The following is a 16604-nucleotide window of genomic DNA, read 5'->3' on the forward strand; positions in this document are numbered from 1 at the left end:
TGATGTCGAAAAGGTATGGGTATATATATTTACATCAAATCATCATGTCATGCCCCAATGCAAATGCGCAGTCCTCGAAAATGGGCCGATCCAATTGCAAAAACAAAGCAAAAAGCCTTAACTCAAGGGAAAACATGCAGCCCACTCACAGCATCAAGCCTTGTCCATCGTCTCCCTCCTCACAACCCCAAACCCCCGACTCAGCATATCCTGCACCTCAGCGCTCTGCCGCGGCGTACTGTGTTCCTCGCCGACGACAGCCTGCTCCCGCTGCTCAACCCCATCCTTTCCAGAGCTCATCACTCGCGGCTGAGCAAGCAGCTCGCCAACTTCCTCCTCTCTCTTCTTCTGCTCCGCGGCGTCCTGGACCTCCACGTCCCCATCCCGCTTCCAGCCCTCCTGCAGCCACGTCGCACTGGACTCCTCAAAGCGTCGCTTAACATCTGCGTCCTTCTCGAGCGCCTGGAAGACCTCGACGTCCGTCGGCTTCCACGCGGTTTTCACAGCGCGCACGACAATCTCGAACAGCAAGACGGACGAGACGGACAGGACGACAACCAGCCACCAGAGGACGTTGCGCCCAAACTTCTCCAGAAACCCGTCGCGCACGAAGTAGATGACGTTGTCAGTATAGGTCTGCGACAGGATAATATTCCACAAGAACCAGCCGCCGATGGACAGCACGCAGGCGATCACCGTGGTGACGCTGTGGTTGTGCATCTCGAGGACCTGCAGCTTGAGCACGATGACGACAACGCAGACGGTGAACGTCAAGTCGCCCATGGCGAAGAGGCTGTTGTCGCGCGTGAAGGCCACGTGCCCGAACAGGCCGAACATGGTGAAGTAGACGACCATGGCCTCGCAGATGGCCATGAGCATCCAGGCGGCGAAGACGGTGAAGTTGAAGCCCGCGCCGCGCTGGCCTTTGGTGTAGAGCTCCGGGGCGGCGATAAGGGTTGCGGGCGAGAGGTCTTTTTCGAAGATGCCGAGGAAGATGACGGGGAGGGAGGTGAAGAGGGTGTTGAACATACTCAGACTCCAGGATTCGTAGAGAGATGTTCCTGTGTATCCGGCCCAGCGCTGGTAGAGGGCCTGTGTGAGGTAGAAGAGCATTTCCTTCCAGAAGGTGCCGACGGTGTATTTGCACGTGCGGACATAGTTCCACCGGCCATGGACGAGCAGTAGCTTGACAAGGAAGCGAAATTGTGCGATGCTGTAGTCGGAGACGCGAGCGGCTTGCAAGCCCTCCTTGCCGGTGATGCCGATGCCTACGTGCGCTTCCTGGATCATGGCAATGTCGTTCGCTCCGTCTCCGATGGCCAGCGTCACGCTACCACCGACGCGTTTGCGAATGGAGTGTACGAGGCTTGCTTTCTGTGACGGTGAAGCACGGCAACAGATGACGGAGTCTGCGAGAATGGCGAGCTCTAAGAATAGAGTGTTCGACGCATCGCAGGCTGTGATCGTGCTCAATGTCTGTCCGTCAACTACGACGACCGAGTGCGCGACCGATCCGGTTTGAATTTTAGACACGGCAGCGGTGACGGCGTGGTCGACATTTCCAGCTTCGTGATCGAGCACCGTCACAGACGAGTAGTCCTTGATCAAGCGGCAAGAATGTCCGATGTTGATGGCAGTCTCACGCTTGTCTCCGGTCAGCATCCACATCTTGATCTCGGCCCTGCGCAGCCGCTCGATGGTTTCCGGCACGCCTCTTTGCAATTTGTCTTCGATGGCAGTAGCACCTCCGAGCTCGAGCTGTTGCTCAATTAGCTCGCCGGCTTTCTCGATGAGATCTGACCGGTTGACAAGCGAAGTAGTGGCGGCGTGGTAGATTTTCTTCCAATCTTGGTACTCAACCTCATCCAGAAACCGATGGCCATAGAGAAGTGTGCGGAGTCCTTCGGTTGCGAAGTCGTTCACATGCTGGAAGCACCGTTCGATGGTCGCGGGCTCATTAGCGACGAGACTTTCCTCAACAAGCTCCTCGTCCCCCCGTTGTGCCTGGATGGAACCGCGGTGCTCTACATCCGCAAACGATGATCGCGCGCTGAACTGTGCCGACGGCCTAGGGGTATAATAAGGGGAATTCGCAGAAGCCACCTCGACATCAACATCGTGCTCCCGCTCCCTCAGCCAGCTATCAACCTCTTGCCTGACCGACGACTTCCTCCCAAAAGACAACCTGCCATGGCTCACAGAAGAGCTCCTCCTGGTCAAACCGGCAATACTGCCCGAGCGCTCGACCTGCTCGCTCTTGCGCGCCATCGCCTGGTGCGCCTCGACGCTCTTGCGCTCGCTCGCGCGCTTCTCGATCTCGATGACCTTCTGGCTCGCCAGCGCGGCGAGCCGCAGCCGCTCCATGATGACGGAGTCGGCGCCCTTGCACAGCACGCAGACGCGGTTGTCCGGGAAGCGCACGATGACGGACATGCGCTTGCGCTTGCTGGAGAACTCGATCACGTCCACGATGGTGTAGTCTTCAAGGACGGGCTCGGCGGCGAGGCCGTTGGGGAAGGTCTTGAGGGTGAGCTGGGCGCCGTTGCGCTCGTAGGCGAGGTAGCCAAGTTCTTGGGCTGCTCGAACAAGAGCGAGCTCGTCTGGCGAGGATGCTTGGAATGTTACTTCGCCGGAGTCGGAGCGCTCTGGTAGGCAAGTGTGGCACAGGGCGATGGATAGGATGAGCATTTTGGCCTTCTTTGCAAACATGGTGTGTGGTCGCCTTTGGATGTAGCGCAGCATCTCCATGGTGTTCATTTCAGACTGTCCCGCAGATGGTACTGTATGCGGCAGTTGAGTGTCGGCAGGCTCAATGTCATGTGCAGCGTCTTCAAGCGGCGCATAAGATTGCTTCCGGGAGCCCATCGACATCCTCAAAGTACGAATAGGCTTCTTCCCCTTATCCTGGGCGATGCTCTTTCGCTTGCGAGCCGGTTTGTCTCCGTTGCCATTTGTCTGGCCTTGAAGATCCACATCGTGAGTCCACGCTGTACCCGCGACACTCATCTTGCGAAACCGCATGACGTTCTCCGTCAACGTGCCGGTCTTGTCGCTGAATATATAGCTCACTTGGCCGAGCTCTTCGTTGATGGTGGAAGTCTTAGCATCAAACGGCGTGTTGCTTTCTTCGTCGTACATGTCAACATCGTTGAGCAGAAGCATTTGTGCGACCTTGACGATTTCCAAACTGACGTAGAGGGACAGAGGAATCAGGGTGTTGAACATGATGACGAAACTGGTGAAGATGGGCCCGAAGGGCACCGTGGCGTCTCGCAAGTACCAGGCGTCGTCTTCGTATTTGTTCCACAGCTCGTACGCGCCTGAGCAGCCGAGGGAGAGCACGACCACGAAGACGACCATCATGATGACGATCTTGTTGACCATGGACTGCAGAGTCGGCGCCTTGATGCGTGGGTTCTTGTTGGCGTTCATCCGGATCTTACACTCTTCGCCGCTGTAGATGATCATACCGATTGCATCGGGCGTGTTTCGAAGGACGCTGCCACGGTAGACGATTTCGTTGTTCGTGAGAGGAGAGGTTTTACCATCGACTGTCACCTTGCCTTCGAAATTGTAAAGATCAAGGTTAGGGTCCTCGACGACGAAATGGGCTTTGCACCTTGTAATATCCTCCGGTGTGCTGCAGGCTTTACTGGTTGAAGGTGAAGGCTGCTTGTTCTTGAGATTAGTTTCACCGTCCAGGGCCATAGTCTCGATGCAGGCAATGTCATTTGGGCCGTTGGAATGCAGCAAAACCAAGTCAGCAGGCACCGCTTCGTCGCGACTCAGCTTAACGACATCGCCAACCCGGAGGTTGTGCCATTTGACGGGCGCCCAGTGCAGAGGTTCAGATCCAGCTGCACCAGCTTCCAGTTTGGCTTCCTTCGATTTGGGTGTGTCGTCGGTATCATAAGCTTGCAATACACTGGCATATCGATTGTTCTCCTCCTTGTCGAGTTTGTAGCGTCGGAAGTCTTCGAGGCCTTCTTTCGCCATTGACAACGAGACGAAAAACAAGAGCGGGACGATTGTCGTGTACGTACCCGTCGTACTCAGTCCGGGAATCATCTGAAGGATACTGACGCAGAGGAAATAGAAGTTGGCGAGCTTCGAGAACTGAGCAAAAAGTTGTCGCGGGAGGAAATTCCAGGCGTTGTACTTGGATGACCGAATGGTGTTGTTGATGAACGGCTTTTCGGTCCGGTCATCTACAAGCCGTTTCTTTCGCGATGGGTCGAGGGAGATGTGGCGTCCATCTTTCGAAGGAGGAATGTCGTGTATGCGCAGAATAAATCTGCGGGCCTGCTCTAAGATACTTTCTATCCTTTCGACTTGGAGAATCCCAGCCATGCGGGCCCGTAATCGTCTCTGTTTGGTAGGCCGTGCAACTCTTGCAATCATGTCCAGTTTGAGAGAATCTTGACGAGATGCGTCGGGAGAGAGCGATGAGCTGCCAACGAGGGGTGATACTGTAACCGAAGTCTGATCCTTGCCTTTCGTGCTCTGACCCTTTTCTTGAGTTTGCATATTCGCTGAGCCAACCTCTCCCATCTCGATAATTGAGTCGTCCACGTCTTGTTGCCTCTGGCCCATTTGCTTGGTAAAGAGCGACGACCGGAGCGACATGCCGCGATTCCTACCTCGCGGGCTCATGGGAGACTCTGATCTCATGTTCCTTCCATTGGGCGAAGGCGAACGACTGTTATCCGGTGATCCTTGGTTGATCGATCCAGATGCTTTTGCTGTATCTATCCGTAATGCCGTATTACCGACACCGCTGTCGCCAGTAGTTATGTCTGTCCTTTGCTGATTGTCATCTTCATCACTCTTTCGCCTCTTGCTTTGCCGTCTCCTCTCTAAATCCTCGGAAAATCGCAATGTCGAGGGCCCTCTGTCGGTACTCGCTGATCTGTCGCCTGGTACATCGCTCCCAGAAGATTGAGTGGTAGCCTCGTTCTGTGTCTCCATGCCAGCAGGATTGGTACCACTGAGGGTTGCGTTGTCGCGACCGCGCGAGTCTCGCCCTACCGAAGAGTGCCTCCTTCGCACACCATCGTCCACCGGAGATTGCGAGCGGGACCCTGCCATTGCTCTCTGTTGTCGTCCTTACAGCCGTGTCATGAACCCCTCATGCTTGTCTGCCTTGCGTCTCTTGTAATCTCTTGTACCCACGTGTCCTAGGATCGCAATGCGCTCCACGTCAAAAGCCGACTTCGGTACCCAAGCGAGGTCTGTCGCGTGCCGGCCGAAGAGAGGGATTCAACGAGCCCGTCACAGATAACATAACAGTAAGGAGAGGCAACAACAGGAAGGCGAACCTACTCTTACTCTTGCTTCGAGATTGAGACTCGGCGCCATGCGTAACGCACCAATGGACCGCGCGGCTTCCACCACACGCTCAGCACACAGCCACCCTCGCCAGATCCGCACGGCAGACCCCAGACTTCACCCAAGCGTCGGGTAGAAGAAAGCATGACGCGGGGATTGGAGGCTGAATCTGGGCAGGGTCTGGGCCCGTTGCGGCAGGGTGAGCCATGGCGCGGCAACAGTGTGAAGATGAAGTTCGTTGCACGAAATAGGAGCCATCTGAGAGGAGATGATATGGAGGTGAAGTTTGACCCACATGTGGTCTGTTGGTGCTGCTGACATAGTGAAGGCTAACGACAGCGATTATTCATCAACCGGCTGGTCATCCCATCTCGTCGGATCTTGCCAAAACACGTGATCGTCGGCTCAATCTCGGACAAACGAGCAGCTGTAGCTCCTACGTCGCGCGTGCCTAAGCCAGCCATAAACTGTGGCTTCATCCGCAGACTCGTAAGATCTCGTCTGCCATCCCTCTGCACCGCCGCCGCAATGCCCAGCATGGCCGATGCAGCGTCGACCTCGCAGGCCCTCACCGACCTGACCATCACCCCTCTCCCTCCCAAGAAGCCCCACGTGCCCTCCCTCAAGTACCCCTCGAACCGCAAAACGATCTACGACCGCAACCTGAACCGCACCAAGACCTCCGAAATCTCCCTCGCCAGCTTCGCCTACCTCTTCAACAGCCTGATCAGCTACCACCAATCGCGCTCGCCCTCCGTCTCCGAGCTCGAGACCCGCCTCAACCGCGCCGGCTATCCCATCGGCATCAAGATGCTCGACCTTCTCCTCTACCGGCAAGAAGTGCGGCGCGCACAGCGACCCACGCGGCTCCTGGATATGCTGCAGTTCGTTCACGGCACGCTGTGGCGCAGCCTGTTCAACCGGGCCGCGGACGCCTTGGAGCAGAGCACGAGCAAGCGCAACGAGTACATGATCGTCGACAACGAGCCGGTCGTGAACACGTTCATCAGCATCCCGAAGGAGATGAGCCAGCTGAACTGCGCGGCGTTCGTGGCGGGGATCATCGAGGGGATGTGCGATGCGGCAGGGTTTGGGACGGAGGGTGTTAGCGCGCATTGGGCCGGCGAGGGCGATGAGTTGTGGCCTGGGAAAACGATTTTCTTGCTTAGGTTCAAGGAGAGTGTGGTGGAGAGGGATGAAGCGATCAAGGCCGGTGGAGGGTGAGGGTGAGGGAGAGGAAGAATGATTCAATGCTCTATCAGAGGGGGTATGTCACTGCCCGGGCTTTGGCTCGACGGACTGGTGGTCGTGGTGAACCTCCCGGTCTTCCTCGCCTGCTTCAAGATCTTGACTGGCCGGGCTGTTCTGTGCCTTCCGAGCCTCGCCCGCGGCTATCCACTTGCGAAAGACCCCTATCAACAAGCTCCCGCAGGCTATCTGCAAGCCCTGGAAAATCACGATCGCGATCTGGATCTTGCTCTGGAGCACCGGATCCATCCCCGCGAATATTGTGGTGCTCAATGGCACGCCAAACGCCGGGCCCTTCGCAGGCACAGTGTAGCAGACAGCGACCACGTCTTCCCTCGGCAACCACATAAGCGAAGTGAAGAACGCCACGCAAAAATACACCAGGAACAAGCCGAGGCAAACAAACACCATGAACACCATGTTGCTGCCGGGCACCGTGTCGAAGGCTCCGCTAGCAAAAGCGGCGTCGTACGTCTGCCAGATGACGACCAGCATGCACAGCGGACCGAATTTCAGCACCTTCCAGTCGAAGAAGACCTTTCTGCAGGCTGGCTCGAAGAAATATCGCGCCAGCTGCCCGGCTGCCATCGGAACGTAGATAGAAAGACCCAGCTGTTTCAGCACGCGTCCGTAGATCGCGCCAAACTGCCCGCTGTTCGACGGCAGCACCGCATTGTACCAAGTGTCCACGGACGTGAACATGATCACCAGCGCGGGCGAGACGAACACCTATCCAAACCTGTCAGCCTCACGAGCCATGATCCCCTTCTATCTCAGCTTCCGTCCCTCCCAAAAACTCACCCCGATAAAATTCCCTAACGTCGTCTGCACAACCGTCAACGCCTGGTTCCCATGCGCCTGCCTCGTCATAACCACATTACTGCTCATCGTCGTCGCCACACACCCGAAAAAAATCAACCCCACGAGCAACCCGGGGTCCATGAACTCCCTGTCCGTCGCCGCGGCGCTCACGACGCCGAAAGCGATCGCCGACGTCATGAGGAAACACTGGCCCTGCACGAACAGGTGCACGCGCCAGCGCGAGTAGTTGGCCACCAGCACGCGCGTGTCCAGCGTGCAGCCCGTGATGAAGAAGATGATCGAGACCATCAGGTAGGTGGTCACGGTTTCTTTGATCTTTTGCTGCGAGGCGGGGACTTGGACTTGCGAGGCGATGGTTATGACGACGCCGATGCCGACGAGGAACCATTGGTCCTGCAGGGTTTTGAGGAGGGTTGTGAGCCATTCTGGACGGGTGGAGGAGGTGGGTGTTGGGCTGGTGTTGGGGGTGGGTTTTTGCGCGCGTGCAGTTTGGTCCGCAGACGGTTGAAGAGGGTCGATTTTTGATCCTTCTGTTGCGGATTTGCCTGGGGCGCTGGGTTGGTTTGCTTTCGCGGACATGATTCTGCTTCTAGTCTCGCGAGGTTTTGCCAGGCGTTCGCTCCTGGCGCTGCGCAGGCCATTGCCTGGTTTATCTATACTTTATGAAAGCCGCTCACGTCCCGTTTATGTCCGAGGACTGAGCGAGAGATCCAAATTCCTTGTTGAGAGGCTTGCACCTAGGATCGGATGATTATGAGGCCTGGTTGATGACTTTGTTGCACAGATCTTGGCCTGCCATGTGGCGTGGGAAACACAGAATTATCCCCGTCCACCGGGCCGTTATCGCTGCTGCTGCGTTGTATTCGCATGACGCGGTTGGGTTCTCGGGCCAGGCCAAGATCACCGGTCAAACATGCCCCCGCAAAATGCCCCGCATTGCCGATCACGTCGTTGAACCAACCTCAGCGCAGACAAGCGAATCTTGTAGTATGGAGCGGCTCGTTGCGCATTACTAGGGACTCGGTGTTGTGCAATAATTCCGTTTCCGCAATTCCGTTGTAAGTGGAGCCATCCTCCAGGTCTTGCAATGTCGGTACTCCCCTCGGACCTTTCGGGTGCCAATGTCAAAGTGGATGTTAGCGTGTGCTTGTGGACGCAGACGTGAATTCATTGGAGCTGGACGAGCGGCGGCCCCTCAGGCCTGGTTCCCCGGCAAGCAGTTACGGGCAATGCTTTGACTTCACCTCGACCAGTTGCAGTCGATCTCGCATAAATTGGTGTACGCTTACCAACCCGACCTTCCTTGTACACTCATCGCATACGAAGGACTACAGCGCACATTTCTCTTATATACAATCGTTCTAACCAAGGCATAAAATGAGTTCTAGCAACGGAAAGGCCATCATCTGCCGCGATACCCTAGCCAATGGCGGCTGGAAGCTCGAAGATGTCAGCGTGAGGCAGCCTGGCGAGGGTGAACTGCTCGTCGAGATGGTCGCATCGGTAAGTCCAGCGAACCCCCAAGGCAAATTGCCCCATCACTGACAATGCTAGGGCGTCTGCCACACCGACGTCCTCATCGGTGGCCTCCCCAATGGCGCAGCACCCATCGCCTTCTACCCACGAGTCCTCGGCCACGAAGGCTCCGGCTACGTGCGCTCCGTCGGCCCCGGCGTCACCGTCGCCAAAGCCGGCGACCCAGTCCTCCTCTCCTTCGCCTCCTGCGAGTCCTGCGCCATCTGCCTCGCCAGCCAGCACTCGCACTGCGTCTATGCCAATGAGCTGAACTTCGGCCCGCAACCGCCCACCTTCGGCGCGCCCAACGACGCCGCGAACCCCAGCGTCCCCGGCGCTTTCTTCGGCCAGTCCTCCTTCGCCTCCCTCTCCATCGTCCGCCAGTCCTCCGTCGTTAATGCCAGCTCCCTCGTCTCCTCCAAAGCCGAGCTCCAGCTCCTCGCCCCGCTCGGCTGCGGCGTACAGACCGGCGCGGGAACCATCATCAACGCCGCCAACGCCCAGCCGCGCGACATCGTCTGCGTGCTCGGGCTCGGCGGCGTCGGCCTCAGCGCCATCATGGGCGCCAAGATTCAAGGCTGCCGGCGCATCATCGGCGTCGACCGCGTAGCATCCCGCCTCGAGCTGGCCAAAGCCATGGGCGCGACGCACGTCATCGACACGTCCAAGTTCGGCGAGGGCGAGACTCTCGCATCCGCCGTGCGCGCCGTGTCGGAAGACCTCGGGCCGACGGTCACGGTCGACACGACGGGCGTGCCGGCGCTGATCAAAGCCATGGTCGAGTTCAGCCGCAACCGCGGCAAGATCCTGCAGGTGGGCAGCGCGCCGTTCGACTTCAAGCTCGAGCTGTCGGTGTTCGACTTCATGGTGCGCGGGCTGCAGTACATCGGCGCGGTCGAGGGCCAGGCGCACCCGCCGGAGTTCGTGCCGAAGATGGTGCGCTGGTACAAGGAGGGGAAGTTCCCAGTTGACAAGATGATGAAGCTGATGCCTGCGGAGGAATTTGAGAAGGCGGTAAAGGAGATGCACGACGGGACGACCATTAAGCCGATTTTGACCTGGTCTTGAAGGGATCGGGAGGCGTGATGTGAAACTATGTTATGTTAACGAGATTCTAAAGTCTTAGATGAATTACACATTTGGAGTCCTAATGTTCATCGCGGAATCTGATCGTTCTGTCGCGTGGCAACAGAGTGGCTTGCTTTTCATTTCCTTGGTTCGCTTCGCCCCCATGAAGTGAGACGATCCAGACAATGGAGCGAAAACGCTTCGAAATTTCGTTGCGTATCGAGAAACCCGACTAAAATTGAAGGAAATGAATTGAACCTATGCTAGCTATGCATTTTTGAAGATACCCTAGCTACAGGCACCTTGATGGTACGCAGCCCAAGCCCTCAGCACGTGCTGATGCGGTCAGCCGGCACGCAGACGCAGCACCATCAACATAATGGAAAGAACCGTGAGAAACAGAAATTATGAGGATTCGTGAGAACCCATGATGATTTCAACCAATACGGATGTTCGACGAGCCCATCTCAGGGCTGGTGGCAGGGAGGGTCGAGAGGGTCTTCATTGCGAAAGGCGTGGGGGCGTAGGTGCGAGGGTAATGCTGTGGGGAGCGAAGGGGAATAGTCGCAATGGAAGAGCATGCTGCCGGCTGCCTGGATGCTAACGAGGTGTCCCCGCATGTTGCCCTCCCCTGTAGTACGCTCTAGGCGCTGAAGGTGCGTGAAGCGACGCTATTGGATTTTTGGCAATTGTGTCTGGGGCGACGGTAGCGCGCGGTGCAGTACCATTCACGACATGCGGTGGGATCCATTTCCTGCAAATTCGGGTCTTTGTATTGCCGAGAGAGGATGTCGACGTGCCCGTACCAGATGAGCCCGCTTCTTCCGCTTCTCACGACCCGTCGGTCCAGGTCGAGCTCAGGGCATTCAGAAGTCTCATTGCACTGGGCACGGTCCCGTTTCGCCTTCTGTGAGCATCTCATCGTCGTAAGGGTCGCTAGCATCCCACCCGGCAGACCCCGGATCAGGACAATCCAGGAATCTCTAATCCCTCTTGAGATCCTCCTCAGCCGCCTTAAGCATCTGAGGCATCTCCCTGCGAACCCACTCGAAGTAGTCCTTCCACGCTCTGCTCTCGTCGCCTCCGGCAAAAGCCTTGTTGAAGCTGACAGAGACGCGGAGGACTGCCTTGTTGTGCTCGGCGAGTTTCTCGAGCTCCTGTTTGACGGCGTTCTCCTTCGGCTTATAAGCGAGGACCGCACGGAACTGTTGCGCCAGCGGCTCAAGGCGGCGGGCGGACTCGGAGGGAGCGATGATGAGGAGCTTGCCGAGGACAAGGCAGCAGAGGATCTTGATCTCGTGCTCGTCGGCCACACCGGCGATGATGCGGTCGTAGAAGCTGGGCAGGTCCAGGCGCTGGCGGGAAGCGGGCTCGTCGAGGAGAGCGTAGAGCGTTTCGAAAGCGGACTTGCGGATCTCGAGGCCGTCGTCGACCTTGTGCTTGAAAGGACCCATTGCAACTTCGCGGACAAGATCCGGGCGGACAACAGTGGCTTGCATCGCATATGGCAGCAGCTCAGACAGGTGCGGCATGACGAGATCTGGCTTGTTGTGGAAGGCAGAGTTGAAGGCCGAGAGCGAGAGACGCTGGTTCTCAAGATCGGCGTCAGCCAGCATCGTAGTGAGCATCTGGATGATCGTCGGCCGAAGGTAGTTGTTGTAGCTGTCATCCGTGTCGGAGAAGATGTAGCGCAATGCGGTGATTACCATGCCGCGGACGGTGGGGTTAGAGTTCTGAAGGAAGGTCTGTAGCTGCGGGAGGTATGCAGCTGGATCGATTGTAGCAAGCCTGCCGATGCACTCCGCGCTGACGACCTTGTTGTCCTCGGCCTGTCCTGAGCTAATGATGTGCTCCCAAAGAGTAGCAGTGTAAGGTCTGATGTCCTCCTCAGCAGCGCTGTGCTGCAGCAACTCCTTTACAGAGTGCAGCAGGAGATACTGCCTGCCCTTGTCCATGGCATCCAGGATCTGAGGGAGATAGACCTTAACGTTACCAGCTCCAGCGCGGCCAAGAGCCACAGCAGCGGCAAGCTTCACCTTCTCAGACTGCTCTTCGAAGTACGGCGTGAAGTTCTCCGGCTTGAGCGAGCACTCGGTGCCCTGGCGGAGACCCGTCTCACCCAGAACAGACAGAGCGAGGCACTTCTTACCCTCATCAGACTGTGACTTGAGCTCTTTGACGAAATCTTCAAGCTGGACGCCGACGTTACCACCGCTTGAGACGAGCAGAGTGCCGATAACACGTCCAGAGACATCCGTGTCGGCTTGAACACCCTGGTTGAGCAGCGCACTCATGAGATCCTTGCCAGCACCCGCTTGCCCAATCGACTCAACACAAGTCACCAACGCTTCCAAAGCGTTACCGTGAAGGGATGCAGACGTCACTTTGCAAATAGCGCCGATTGCTGCAGGCGTTGTGACCAAGGGTGAGTTCTCTTTCGCGAAGCTGCCGAAGATAGCGAGAGCCGGGCCAAGCATGTGAAGATCATCCGGCTGGATGAGAGGAAGCAGCATTTCGATGATCTGCGAGATAGTACCATCATCCAATGACTGCCGAGAGGCCTCGTTAGCAGCAAGCATGCGCAGAGCGCTCAGGCTGGCGCCTCTCAGAGATCTACTAGATTTGCGGAGCTGCGCAGCGAGCTCGAGCGAGACGGTACTGACGAAGCCAGGCTTAAAATCCTGGCTGTTCTGCGCGAGTACAGCGATAGTGTCTACAGCGCGTACACTGGCGAGGCGAGTGAGTTCGTTTTTCATACGCTCCGCGATCAGATCCTGGCCAGCAAATCTGTCCTGCTCGCTAAGTAAGCTGGAACCAGTGGAGCCAGAAGCACGGCCGACAAGGAGACCGAGCGCCTGGACAGCCTTTTGGCGCACTTCGGTGTCGGAGTCCTGAGCAGTAATGCGGTCCGTGATGATGGTGTACAGCTGGCCAAGGAACTCGCCATTTTGCGACTTGGTGGCGGCCGATCGAGGGGGCGTCAAAGCCTTGACGAAGACCTCAATGGTAGAAAATGCCTCAGTAGACACCTTAGCATAGCGGTCCTTAGCCGCTACGACCAGCGCCGGAACAACCTTGCTCAGATGGGCCTGCAGAATCTTGCTCGAGTGATTCTCGCCGATGACGCGCAGAAGGGCAAGAGCCTCGATGCGAAGTGCATTACCTGATGGGATTCCCGCAGCGGACTTCATGGTGTCGACAACCGGCTCAATAACCAGATCAGCATGATCGGATAGACCTCCACGCTGCACTGCGACCATGGCCTTCAGTAGGCTCATAACGGCGAGCTTCGTCTGAGGGGTGGAACTCTTCAAGAGTTTTGCAGCTTCCTTGACGACTTGAGGGTTGAGCTTCGCGAGCTGCTCCCCTGCCTTGTCCATCGGCGGAGGAGAGGATGGAGATGCATAGCCATTCATCATGATTCTCTGTGCGTGAAGATCCGAGAGCACGGCATCGCTTCCGCCGCGTCTCCTCTTCCTGTTCTGCGGCAGGCCGTTGGCTTCCGCCCCAGAGCTCTTTGGCAGGTTGGTGGGACCGTTCTTGGAGATAAGGAAGGCAAGTGTAGTGAGGACCTCGTTGCGAACGCTTTCTTCGCGCTCTTTGAAGCGGGCAATGAGGGCTGGTGCGACAAGGTCCACGAATGGTGGGTTGATGGTGGCGATCATAGCATGCAATACCTTTGCACTACACCTCCTGACTTTCCAGCTCACGTCGTCTTCGTCGTCGAATCCGGTCTCCTCCTCGAAATTTTCCTCTGCTTCGAACTCGTCATCGTCCTCTTGCTCCTCCATTTCCTCGTCGTCGTCATCTGCTAATGTCGGGTCATACTTGAGGAAGCGCAGCGCTGCCTGCGTGACATCGCTAAGGTGGGCCTTCAAATCTTGCGCGCAAGCCAGTAGGAAGTTTTCAATCGCAACAAGAGCAGCTTCGCGCACTTCCTCAATCTCAGTATCGCGCTCACCGTCCGCGTCAGCCTCTTGCTCTCGCTGCTGGTCGAGCTCTTCCTGGCTTAGTGGCGACAAGACAAAAGGCGCCAGAGTCTTGAGATACGGGCCAAACTTCTTGGGCACAGCCTTCGCCATGCTGCCATAGACCGTAAGGTAGATTTTCCGTTGCTGATTCGTGAGATGCGGCTGACGCAGCTGCTCAATCGTGTAACTAACATGATTCGAAAGCAGGCCATCGCTGAAATAAGGTCCCAGCGCAGCGAGGGCCGCGACGGCCTTCTTCTTCATGACACTTCCGCACCTGTCATTCTCCAAAATCTGCATCGCAATCTGCTCCAGCGCCTGGACTTCCACCTCTTGTAGCATAGGACCAAAGCACTTCGCGACCTCAGCCAGCAAGTCCAGGCTGTTGCTATCACTGGCCTTCTCCAAATCCTCCTGCAGCATTCCCTTCGGCGGAGGCGGCATATTCTTGCCGCCAGGAATCGGCACCAGAACCTTCCCGACTAAGCGAGGGATCAAAGCCTTCGAGACCGCATTGTACGATTCCTGCACCTTTCCACCTCTTGGACCGCCGGGCACGGGATGAGGAAGAGCGACTACGATCGCTCTCACCGCCAGGGCGGGAACAGTGGTATCGATAGTATTGTCTGTCTTGATGCTGCTAACCTTCTCGATGGTCGGGCAGAGGATGTTCTCCGGTGCCTTGTTGACAAAGGGACCCAAGCAGTTGATCGCCATGTTCTGGACATCGCCGTTGCCGTCGTTCAGCGTGTGGATGAGGCCATCCACGACCCTAGCGCAGGTGGTGTAGTCATGGAGTAGAAATGAAGGCGAGCCAATATCCAGCATGGAGTGAAGATCGTTCAGAGTCATGTACCTGATGTCGGGATCCGGATCGTTCAGCTTGGGCAGAAGGGAGGCGACATGGTGGGAGGTTGGGTTCGGTGGCACGCCTGCTGAAGAGGACATGCTCGCGGTGGGTGTCAGCACTCCAACCGAGTACTGTGGTGGTGCTGGAAAGATGTAGGTGGTTTTAGTCTGCTCGACCTTGGGGTAGGCTGGGAAACAAAGTGGGAGAGGTGGTTGAAGATTCGCGATGGCGAGTCTAGAAACACTTGGGTGAAGCGAGCCTCAGAAGAGGGACCAACAGCTCCAGCGTCACTGCCCTGCGTGGGGTAAAAGCTTTGGCCAACTTTGAGGCAGCCGCCCGACAGTCCACGCCACGAGTGTGTGATCGCATGCAAGAAAGGAAATGTGCGAAACAGTGCATGCGAGACTCGAAATGTTTTGGAACGTCTTAGGACATAGTGTAGCTGCTCAACATAATAGGCCATGGACGCGACTGGCGAACTCGGCTTTTGCGTAGGTTTACATATGTACATCACACCACTCATCTTCTCCATACACAAATGGAAGGAAGCGCTCGACAACTCATCTACTTCAGCTGAATGGCTCTATTTTTGGGGCCTGCTGGGATCGATGGTGCCCATCGACTTGGCAGTGTCAGGGCCACCCTCGGGCTTCTTGCTCTTCTCGTTGGACTCGTGGATGGGGATAGAGTGCCTAGTGGGGGTGTTGGACACGCCGGCTTGCTTGGAGGAGATCTCACCCTGCTTCGGGATGTCAGCCTGGGAGAAACCAGGCTTGGCGGGAGCGCCCTAGATGCGATATCAGTCATGGCCCTCAATGGTTCAAGCCATACGCGTTCATAAACTTACAGCCTCGGTCTTCTCGTCGTCAGCGTAAACCTGAGTAGTCTGGGTGAGGTCCTTCTGGAGACCAGAGTCCTTGCGGAGCTTGTAGGCGCCCTTTCCGTCAGGCTCGCGCTTAGAGCTCTGGTTTTGACCAGGGGAGTCGGCCTTCATGCGGCCCTTGCCAGCGACGCCCTCAGTGCTGGCGGGGCCACTCGTGGGAGCGCGCTCCTCGGGCTCCTCAGTGCCGGAGGAAATCTTGTTGGCGTCAGGAGCCTTGGGCTGGGAGTCGCCCTCGGTGCCGGAAGGCCTGGCGGTCTCCTCAGACTCCTTGGCCTTCTCACCCTCGTCCTCCTCCTTGGGCTGCTCGTCCTGAGGCTGCTCGTCCTTGGCCTCCTCCTTAGGCTCCTCCTTGGGTTCCTCCTCCTCCTTAGGCTGCTCCTCCTCAGCCTCGTGGTGCTCCTCGTGGCCGTGGTGACCGGAGTCGCCGGAAGATGAGGGCCAGAGGAAGTAAGTTCCGACCGGAGTGATCGCGAGGGCGGAGATCAGCCTAACGCGTTCTGTCAGATACCGTGATCCATGCACGCGCTTTACTGCAACACTCACCAAGGCAGGTCGGAGCCTTCCTTGCCGTGACCACCGGAGCTGGCGAAGCGGCGCGCGACGAATTGCGTGCGACCCTGCACCATAGGGCGGGCAGCACTGGCCCTAAGGCCCTGCTGGAGGCTGCGGGCGGCTCTGGTGCGCATGAACGACATTGTTGCAAGGGTCAATGGTTGTGGATGGCGTGGTGTCGGACGGTATCGTGCAGCTGGCGCCAGACGGCTGGAGACTTTCGAATCGGCGGCCGCCGTTGCTGGGAGCTGGAAGCTCCTCCGGAGGTCAAAAGTCTGTGCTTCGTCCGGTGACGTGACCCTTCATCATCGCTCTTCTGCTCTCGATCTACGACGCTGTCTAATGGGGTTTGCATTACTACGTCTAC

The 16604-nt window shown here is 57.2% G+C and overlaps 6 protein-coding genes across 6 annotated transcripts; 2 read left to right on the forward strand and 4 right to left on the reverse strand.

The window, feature by feature from the left end:
* Positions 1-153: 153 nt before the first annotated feature.
* Positions 154-4626, reverse strand: WHR41_01342 (uncharacterized protein; the record flags this gene model as incomplete). Its single annotated transcript, XM_069369948.1, has 1 exon — positions 154-4626. One exon carries the CDS (start codon positions 4624-4626, stop codon positions 154-156), a length of 4473 nt encoding a protein of 1490 aa, XP_069233165.1.
* A 1230-nt stretch (positions 4627-5856) lies between these two features.
* WHR41_01343 (uncharacterized protein) lies at positions 5857-6552 on the forward strand (the record flags this gene model as incomplete). Its single annotated transcript, XM_069369949.1, has 1 exon — positions 5857-6552. The coding sequence occupies one exon, from the start codon at positions 5857-5859 to the stop codon at positions 6550-6552; it is 696 nt and encodes a 231-aa protein (XP_069233349.1).
* Positions 6553-6555: 3 nt separating this feature from the next.
* On the reverse strand, positions 6556-7977 carry WHR41_01344 (uncharacterized protein; the record flags this gene model as incomplete). The annotated part of the gene is made up of 2 exons (XM_069369950.1): positions 6556-7305; positions 7378-7977. The coding sequence occupies 2 exons, from the start codon at positions 7975-7977 to the stop codon at positions 6601-6603; spliced, it is 1305 nt and encodes a 434-aa protein (XP_069233346.1). The 3' UTR covers positions 6556-6600.
* Positions 7978-8455: 478 nt separating this feature from the next.
* On the forward strand, positions 8456-10106 carry WHR41_01345 (uncharacterized protein). Its single transcript, XM_069369951.1, has 2 exons — positions 8456-8901; positions 8953-10106. Exons 1-2 carry the CDS (start codon positions 8776-8778, stop codon positions 9979-9981), a joined length of 1155 nt encoding a protein of 384 aa, XP_069233347.1. The 5' UTR covers positions 8456-8775; the 3' UTR covers positions 9982-10106.
* Positions 10107-10964: 858 nt separating this feature from the next.
* WHR41_01346 (uncharacterized protein) lies at positions 10965-14900 on the reverse strand (the record flags this gene model as incomplete). Its single annotated transcript, XM_069369952.1, has 1 exon — positions 10965-14900. The coding sequence occupies one exon, from the start codon at positions 14898-14900 to the stop codon at positions 10965-10967; it is 3936 nt and encodes a 1311-aa protein (XP_069233344.1).
* Positions 14901-15105: 205 nt separating this feature from the next.
* Positions 15106-16450, reverse strand: WHR41_01347 (uncharacterized protein). The gene is made up of 3 exons (XM_069369953.1): positions 16229-16450; positions 15650-16172; positions 15106-15589 (listed from the first exon to the last, which is right to left on the reverse strand). The coding sequence occupies exons 1-3, from the start codon at positions 16378-16380 to the stop codon at positions 15386-15388; spliced, it is 879 nt and encodes a 292-aa protein (XP_069233345.1). The 5' UTR covers positions 16381-16450; the 3' UTR covers positions 15106-15385.
* Positions 16451-16604: the final 154 nt, after the last annotated feature.

Source organism: Cladosporium halotolerans (assembly GCF_011745625.1).
Source record: "Cladosporium halotolerans strain TM138-S3 chromosome Unknown Sca3, whole genome shotgun sequence".
Lineage (NCBI taxonomy): Eukaryota > Fungi > Ascomycota > Dothideomycetes > Cladosporiales > Cladosporiaceae > Cladosporium > Cladosporium halotolerans.